Below are 8890 nucleotides of genomic sequence, written 5' to 3' on the forward strand. Positions count from 1 at the left end.
AACTTGTGTTTCCAGGGATTCCCACTTTAGTCCTGTCCCGCTTCACTCTCCTTGGCAGCATAAATCTGGCCCTTGCTCTTTTCATAGTAGCAATAGAATGAAAAACTGGTGCCTCTCCCTGGAGTCCATTGCTTACCTGGCCCTCTTATCTTTTCTCTCCCAGGTGAAGAGTCACAGTTTGAGATGGACATTTAAAGGACCAGCCATTGGAATGAACAATGCCTCTGGGCCCCTCAGGTCTTTCTTGAGGGGCCCTTCTTGGAAGAAGAAGATATCAGCTGGGTCTTATGAATGTTATCACCCTGGACAGGCAATGGGTGTGTGGGGTCAGCCATGCTGGCCCTCTCCTCTCTCACTCAGGGCACCTGTTCCCCCTTCCCCTTAGTGAGCACCAACAGATACCTATATGTGCCTCTGTGGATGCAGGAGCTGCCATCTCAAGGGAAGTGACCGTCGTGAGCACACCCCTGCAGCCAAAGAGCCAGAAGTGGACACAGAGGAGCCTCCTGGTCTCGCTCCTTCAGCCCCATCCTCTGGGATGTCCCTTCCTTAGATTGGTGTGCAGTGGGAAAGTATCCCTAGCCCTTCTTCCCCTAGATAGGTAATAAAGGCCACCTTCACCCTGGGGGCAAGAGTTAGCCTGTCTGAGCTCTTTTTCAACTTCATGTGATAACACCAGCTACTATTCATACAGTGATTATAAAGCTCTTACCTATCCCACATTATCTTGTTTAATCCTCGCACTGATCCTGTGAAGTAAGTACAGCAAGCATTGTTATCCTCATTTTACAGGTGAGAAGATGAGACAGAGGGGACTGGGCTGAAACTTGATTTCAGGTGTTTCAGTGGTGGGAGCTGCCTCTCTTATGGGCTCATTCCCCACCCTCCACCCACCTACCCCCCCATATGTTAAGTGATCCTGTCACCCTGTCCCTCAGGTTCCATTCCATATGAGAGTCAAAAGAAGAGGGTCTTGGGTCTTGGGTCACAGCAGAAGCTATTGGATCTTTGTCTACTAGGTGTTTGTCAAGCGACCCCTTTATGTGAGCTATGATAGAGACCAGCAACCTGAGACAAGCTCTCTGCCTTGGGGATGTCACTGAAACATAAGATTTGCCTATAAGAAAAGGTATCATAAGAGATAATAAGATTGTGTATGATTGGTTACCAGGATTACTCCATGCAAGTGTTATGCATGTACTGGAGGCTTCATAGTAGAGGTACAATTGCAGCTAGACTCTGCAGAATGAATGAGTGGGTAGGGGGAGGCAGAGATAGTGTTACAGAGATCAGGTGGTATTGGGGAACCAGGATGTCCAAGGATAGGAAATTAAGAAGCCCTCTTTGGCCAGAGCAGACAACTTGTGTGCATGGGATGGCTTTTATAAGGCCCCAAAAGGGCTAGATTTCTAAGGATTTGCATGCCAAGCTGATTTCTTTGCTTAGAAGCAATAGGTGTTTCTCATTAAAGGATATGCTGGGGGATGGATGGCATTTGCATAAAGAGGCAGTGGCTGACATGGATTTTACAAGCTCCAGGCTCATAACCAAACTCAAAACAGAAGCTCTCATGGCATAGTGCCTGAGCCATTTGATTGCTAACCAGAAGGCTGGCAGTTCAAACCCACCAGCCACTCCTCAGAAGGAAGACTGGGCAATCTATTTCCTTAGAGATACCACCTCGGAAACCCAATGAGGAGTCACTATGAGTCAAGATCCACTCGACAGTAGTGAATTTGGTTTTTGGAGGCTCACAATACTTACAAATCGGCTGTTTGGGGAGCAGCAGTTATTTAGTGGTCAGGTCCCGTGACTAGCCTTCTCTGTAGCTGAGTAAAGAAGCACTGGTAGCACAGTAGTTAAGTGCTTGGCTGCATGTTGAATGGTACCCACCAGCTGCTCCATGGGAGAAAAGTCCTGGTGATCTGCTCCTGTAAAGATTACTGCTTAGGAAACCTATGGGACCACTATGAGTTGGAATGTACTTGACAGCACACAACAATAACAACAGCTGAATAGAGGTTCAGAGAAAACAAGGGAAACCCTTGATGAGATGGGTTAACACAACAGCTACCACAATGAACTCAAACACCAACAGTCATGGCACAGTACCAGGCAGTGTTTCATTCTGTTATATATAAAATTGCCATCAGTTGGAGCTGGCTTGATTGCAACTAACAACAGCGACAAAGCTGAGATGGAGCCCCCTCTCCCCAAGGGCTATGAAGGCAGCTGGAATCCATGTGCCTGGTGATGGTATTTGGAAGGACCTGACTGTGAGTAGTGTGTTAACTCCTGGCAAATAGCATAACCTTTTCATATGGATGGGAAAAGTGAGGCTAAGAACAGATAAAGGATTATTACCTCACCCTTGCCAATCCCTTAGCTTTCCAGTAAAAGCATCTCATTATCCCCTCCTGGCATCTTGAAGCAGAAGAGAGGTCTTGCTCACCAGTCTGCATGATCAAGACAACTCCCCTTCTTGTTTGCACATCTCAGGGTCCAGCAGGCAGGATAAAAAAACACACTTCTTAAAACTGGGAGCTCTGGTGGCATACTCCTAAGGCATTTGACTGCTAACCAGAAAGCTGGCAGTTCAAACCCACCAGCCACTCCTTGGAAGGATTGGGCAATCTACTTTCATAGAGATACCACCTTGGAAACCTAAGGAGGGGTCGCTATGAGTCGGACTTGACTCCATGGCAATGAGTTTGGTTTTTTAAAACTATCCCTATTTGCTGATGATATATCTTATACATAGAAAACTCAAGAGATTCAGTAAAAACACTACAGGAACTAACTGAGAGATTTAGCACAGTGGCAGGATGCAAGATCAACATACAAAAATCAGTTGGATTCCTCTATATCAGCAGGGAGATTGCTGAAAAAGAAATAAGGAAATCAATACCGTTTATAATAGCTACCAAAAAAAATAAAATACTTGGGAATAAATCTTACCAGCACAAGACCTGCACAAAGAAAACTGCAAAAGACTACTCCAAGAAACCATACGGTTTGGAAGAACATACTGTGCTTGTGGATAGGAAGATTGAACATTGTGAAAATGTCAGTACTATCCAAACCAATCTATTTATTCAATGCAATCCTAATCCAGATCCCATCAACATTCTTTAAGGATATGGAAAAACCAATCACTAATTTTATACGGAAAGGAGAGAGACCTCAGATAAGCAAAGCACTATTGAAGAAGAAGAATAAAGTAGGAGGTCTCACACTCCCAGATCTCAAAACCTACTATACAGCCACAGTAGTCAAAACTGCCTCGTATTGGTATGACAGACACATAGACCAATGGAATAGAATTGAGAACCCAGAAATAGATCCATCAACCTATGGTCAGCTGATCTTTGATAAGGGCTGAAATCCATTAAATGGGGAAGAGATTGTATGTTTAACAAATGGTGCTGGCAAAACTGGATATCCATTTGCAGAAAAATGAAACAAGATCTATACCTTATACCATACACAAAAACTAACTCCAGATGGATCAAAGACTTCCATGTGAAACCTAAAAGTATAAAGATCCTCAAGGAAAAAATTGGAGCAAATTTAGGGGCCCTAATTTATGGCAAAAATAGACTGTCAAGCATAACCCAAAATGTGCAAACAGCAGAAGAAAAACTAGATGAATGAGACCTTCTAAAAATTAAATGTTTATGTGCTTCCAAACACTTCTCCAAAAAAGTCAAAAGAGAACTTACAGATTAGGAAAAAATATTCATCAACATATCTGACAAGGGACTTATCTCTAAAATTTATAGAAAACTCCAACACCTCAACAAAAAAAAGACAAATAATCCAATTAAAAAATGGGCAGAAGACATGAATATACACTTCCCCAAAGAGGATATTCAGGTGGCCAACAAACACATGAAGAAATGTTCATGATCATTAACCATTAGAGAGATGCAAATCAAAACAACGAGATACCATCTCACCCCAGCACTAGTAGCAAAGTTCAACAAGACAGAAAATAACAAATGCTGGTGAGGATGTGGGGAGATTGAAACTCACATACACTGCTGGTGGGACTGTCAAATGATATAACCACTGTGGAAAACAGTATGGTGATTCCTTAAAAAGTTGGAATTAGAAATACCATTTGACCCAGCAATTCCATTACTAAGTATATATACTAAAGAAGTGAGAGCCAGGACATGAACAGATATATGCATACCCATGTTCATCACAGCACTATTTACAATAGCCAAAAGATGGAAGCAACCCAGGTGCCCATCAACAGAAGAATGGATAGCCAAACTATGGTACATACATACAGTGAAATACTATACAACCTTAAAGAATAACAGAATCTGCAAAACACTGCATTACGTGGATGAACTTGGAGGACATTATGCTGAGTGAAATAAGTCAATCCCAGAAGGACAAATACTGTATTAGTTCATTATTGTAAAAAGTCAAGGAAAGGCTTATATATGGAAGGAAATTTTCTTTGTTGGTTACCAGGGGTGGGAGAGGAGGGGAGAGAACACTGCTAGATAGGTAGAGACAAGTATTGATTTGAGTGAAGGGAAGGGCAATGTACCAAATGTGAGTGATCAACATGGTGGCATTGAGGTAGAAGAAGACAGAGAGAGGTACATGGGAGGTACAGACAACAAAGATGAGCCCTTTTGCACATACAGTACTGCATTATCAGTGATGGCAGACATTGATCAATGGGTGGGCAGGCTGAACGATTAGGTATGTCTGTGCAGGTGGGAGTGTGCCCATGACCATATACAGGGTTCACAGACAATGTTTCTACAAGTGTATTTGTATGTTCTATAAGAATAACAACAACAACAACAACAACAATAAGAATTTCCAGGTATATAGTAGAGCTGACAAGGGACATAGTTGTAGTCACTTCTTAGGCACATACAGCTACCCAGAGGGAGCAAGTAGTTGGACCTGTGGGCTCGGGACCATGGTCATGGAACATCAAGCTCAACTGGTATAACATACTACACAAAAACATTGTTCTACATCCTACTTTGGTGAGTAGTAACTGGAATCTTAAATGCTTTCAAGCAGCCACCTAGATGCAATGATTGGTCTCTCCTTGTCCACAGCAAAGAAGAATGAAGAAAACCAAAGACACGTGGAAACAATTAGTCCAACCAACTGGTACACCATGCAATCCTCAGCCTACATGACTATGAGACCAGAAGAACTAGATGGTACCTGGCTATCACTGTCAACCACTCAGCGGGAGATCTATGTAGGAGATCCTGGATAGAGTGTGAGAACAATGTGGAACCCCTGAGACTATGGCCCCTAGCTGCCGTTCAGGTCCAGAATTGAACCCACTCTTGTGGTTTCCAGCCAAATAAAAGACAGCATATGAACTGAACATTTACATTAGGTAGATACACAACTTGGAGAGATCAATCATGGGAGAATAGAAGGGCTATGCATGTACAGGGAGACAGCTTGGGGGGCAGGAGTGCATGGGAGGGAAGGACATAAGGAAGAGGTAACTGGGGAAGAAGTGGAAAGAGCTGTTACATTGTGGGAAATCGCAGTCAATGTCATGAGACAAAGTGTATGTGAACTGCTGTATGGAAAATGAATTTGCTCTGTAAACTTTCACCCAAAGCACAATAAAAAAATATGTTTTTTAATTAAAAACAAACAAATAAATAAAGCAGAGCAACATTTCCAGGTCTGGGAGGGTGGGGGACTGCTCTGATAGCTCTGAGCCCACAATAACAAAATTGTTCAGCTGTGTACTTTTCCCATGGTGCAAAATTACCCTCCAGGAGACCTGTGTATTTCTTGGGCATCAGTTCTGGCTGGGTGCTGGAGAGATGAGGAAAGATCTGTAATAGTCCTCTGTGGTAGTGAAGGTTATGTGTCAACTTGGCTGCACCTGGTTTTGTGTGACTGGGCAGCTGGTTGTAGTTATTTCCCATGGTAAGCTTGGTAATCAACTCCATGGCGGAATCTACTGTGAACAGCTGAGTAGCTGCTTTAGAAATGTGGTCCGCTCCCAATGTATAAGAAGCAACTTGGAGGCAGATCTCTAGCTTTTGGCATGCTTGAATCCTGCATGTAGCCAAATCATTATTCAGCAGCCTGCCATGTTGTCTGCCAGTCTTGGTACTCTTAATGGACTTGAATCAATGGCCTGCTGTATGGTTTGGAAATATTGGGACTGTGCCTTTTTACTTGTCGACCTTGGGTTTTGTCAGCCTCAGTGGTGAGCTGCCTGAGTTAAGAGAAGCCTCCAGCTTCAGTGGGCCAGGAGCAAAAGGCAGAGATGAAGCCCAAGGTTGAGGGGCTTTTAATAAGCCCCTAGAGCCTGGCACTTTGAACTCAGATGTCTAGCCTCCAATACTGTAAGAGAATAAAGCTCTATTTGTTAAGACCACCCATTTGTGGTATTTTTTGTTAGAGCAGCACAAAGTAACCAAAATATCCTTATACTCAAGGAAGTTAAATTCTAGTTGGGGAGATGAGACTGCTGTGGTCCAAGTGAACATCCCAGTGTATTGAGTCTTAAAGCTTTTTGAGAGATACACACTCTAGGAGACCATTACAGTTTAGCCTACCTGCTCTCTGGCATCACCAAAACCACTGTTTGAAGAGCCTGCTGACAAATGTTAAACAGATGCATGAGCCATGAACTTGCTGAGATACCAAAAAAAAAAAAGGTTTTAAGCCATGGTGTGTATTGCTAAGCAGCTTATGAGCTGATCTGGAGTTGAGAGGTACTATGAATAATAAAAGGACACCCAGAAATGTCATAAGGTAATGCATGGTGGTCCAGTGAGTGGTAGTGCTGCCAGTGCCACAACTTAAAGGAATGTGAGTCTGAGAAGCCTTCACAGAGGTAGGATAGGTCTCAAAAAAAAAAAAACAAACTCACCGCCGTGGAGTCAGATCTGACTCATAGCGACCACTCCTTGGGTTTCCGAGGCGGTATCACTACAGAATTAGATTGCCCAACCTTCCAAGGAGTGGCTGGTGGATATGAACTGCCAGCCTTCTGGTTAGCAGTCAAATGCCTTAGGCACTACACCTAAGGCATTTACTACGTCAAAACTGTACATTTTTTTCAATTGCTAGTTACAATACTGGTGGTACAGTGGTTAAGGCATTTGGCTGCTAACTAAAAGGTGGTGGTTTGAACCCACCAGAGCTCCCGCAATAGGTCTGGTAGGGTTTTAATTCCATTTTGGAGTTGCCTGCTGGCTCAGAGTGACAGTGAAGGTCAAAACTGTACTGCAGGGAATGCTCCCCATGAGCACGAGCAGACTATAGAAAGCTGAACTGCCAGTGATTTTTCCCACCTCCAGGCTTCTACTGGCACAGCTGTGGGCATTCCTCCAGGTCCCAGGCAGCCAGACTGATGTACTGACTGTGGGTGTCTTCCTCCCAGCATCCTTTATTGCAGTATTCATTAAAAGGACTCTAGGAAAGGTGGTGTAGTGCCTGAGGCATTTGACTGCTAACCAGAAGGCTGGAGGTTCAAACCCACCACCCACCTGCTGAAGGAAAATGGAGCAATTTATTTCCACAAAGATGTGGATCGCTATCAGTCAGAATCGACTCGAAGAAAGTGAGTTTAGTTTGGTTTTTTTGGAGGAAAAGACCAGACAATACCCCAACCAAGAAGTTCCACAGTCTCACCACCTGAAAGCCAAGACCTCTGGAAGGGTGGGGTTCATCTCTAGACCTATTAACACCTTGGTTTCTTGAAATAAATAGAACAAAGCCTCCCTCCTCATCTGCAGCAGGTTAAAGGAACACTAGAAAGTAAGGAACCCTTTTTTCCTGCAGGTTGACTGGAGAAAAGTATGACTCCCAAAAGATTAGAGTTTCTTTAATTTCACACATTTCAAAGAGTATGACTTGAATGTCTCCTGCAGCGAGAGTGGGCTATAGCAAAGCGGAGGCAAATCCCACCTCACCCAATTGCTGTTCACAGGCCACAGCATAGGAAGGTGTTACTTTAAAAGAGGAACTTTCAAGGTATCTTTATTTGTTCCTTAGGTTCTGATAAGAGAACGACCATTTTTTCTATTGCTGTTACTCTGGTAGCATAGTGCCTAAGGCACTTGACTGCAACAGTTATAATACTTGTGGTATAGTGTTTAAGGCATTTGGCTGCTAACCAAAAGGTTGGTGATTTGAACCCACTAGTTGCTCCACAGAAGAAAGAGGAGGCAGTCTGCTTCTGTAAACATTTACAGCCTTGGAAATTCAGTGGGGGTTGCTTTGAGTCTTAATCAACTCAATGGCAGTGAGTTTGGTTTGAGAGTTACAATGTTGTTATGTGCCGTCGAGTCGGACCCTACTCATAGCGACCCCTTCTTGGGTTTCCAAGGCAGTATCACTACTGAAGGAGATTGCCCATCTTCCTTCTGAGAAGTGGTTGGTGGGTTTGAACCACCAGCCTTCTGGTTAGCAGTCAAGTGCCTTAGGCACTATGCTACCAAAGTATGTACTAAATTTAGTGCTGCCCCCTCCTGAAAGAGTACATTAAAACAAGGAAGGAAGCCTGAATCTCATACTGAGTTGAAATCCATCAGGTTAGATGAAGAAAAAAAACAAAGGCCTCATGTATTCTAGACCTGAGCACATTTCTCCACATTATCTTATGAGATTATGAAACTGGACCCTCATTCTCTGAAAGGAACACTGAGGGAGTTTTTCAGACAGGGTGACCAGAAGGTATATTGTGATGAAGCAGACCCAGGTTAGGTTAGGGCACTCCTACGTTGCCTAGATATAGTTAGGGATAAACTAGTTACAGCTCTGCTTTCTCCCTTCAACCAAACACTCAGCCATGCATGTAGCCATACAGTTTTCTGACTCACAAGTAATCACTCAGGCCAGCAGAAGCCAGCAGAACTCCAGC

General features: G+C 43.6%; 1 protein-coding gene across 1 annotated transcript in view; it reads left to right on the forward strand.

Annotated features, from left to right (window-relative positions):
* EIF4EBP1 (eukaryotic translation initiation factor 4E binding protein 1) overlaps positions 1-195 on the forward strand; it is a 43796-nt gene extending 43601 nt beyond the window's left edge. Inside the window, exon 3 of the mRNA XM_007934975.2 lies at positions 164-195. Coding sequence (XP_007933166.1) covers positions 164-195 — 32 coding nt within the window. The remainder of the gene's footprint in view (positions 1-163) is intronic.
* The last annotated feature ends 8695 nt before the right edge of the window (positions 196-8890 follow it).

This window comes from Orycteropus afer, unplaced genomic scaffold (assembly GCF_000298275.1).
Source record: "Orycteropus afer afer isolate SDZICR_OR568_19922 unplaced genomic scaffold, OryAfe1.0 scaffold00024, whole genome shotgun sequence".
In the NCBI taxonomy this organism is placed as follows: Eukaryota; Metazoa; Chordata; class Mammalia; order Tubulidentata; family Orycteropodidae; genus Orycteropus; species Orycteropus afer.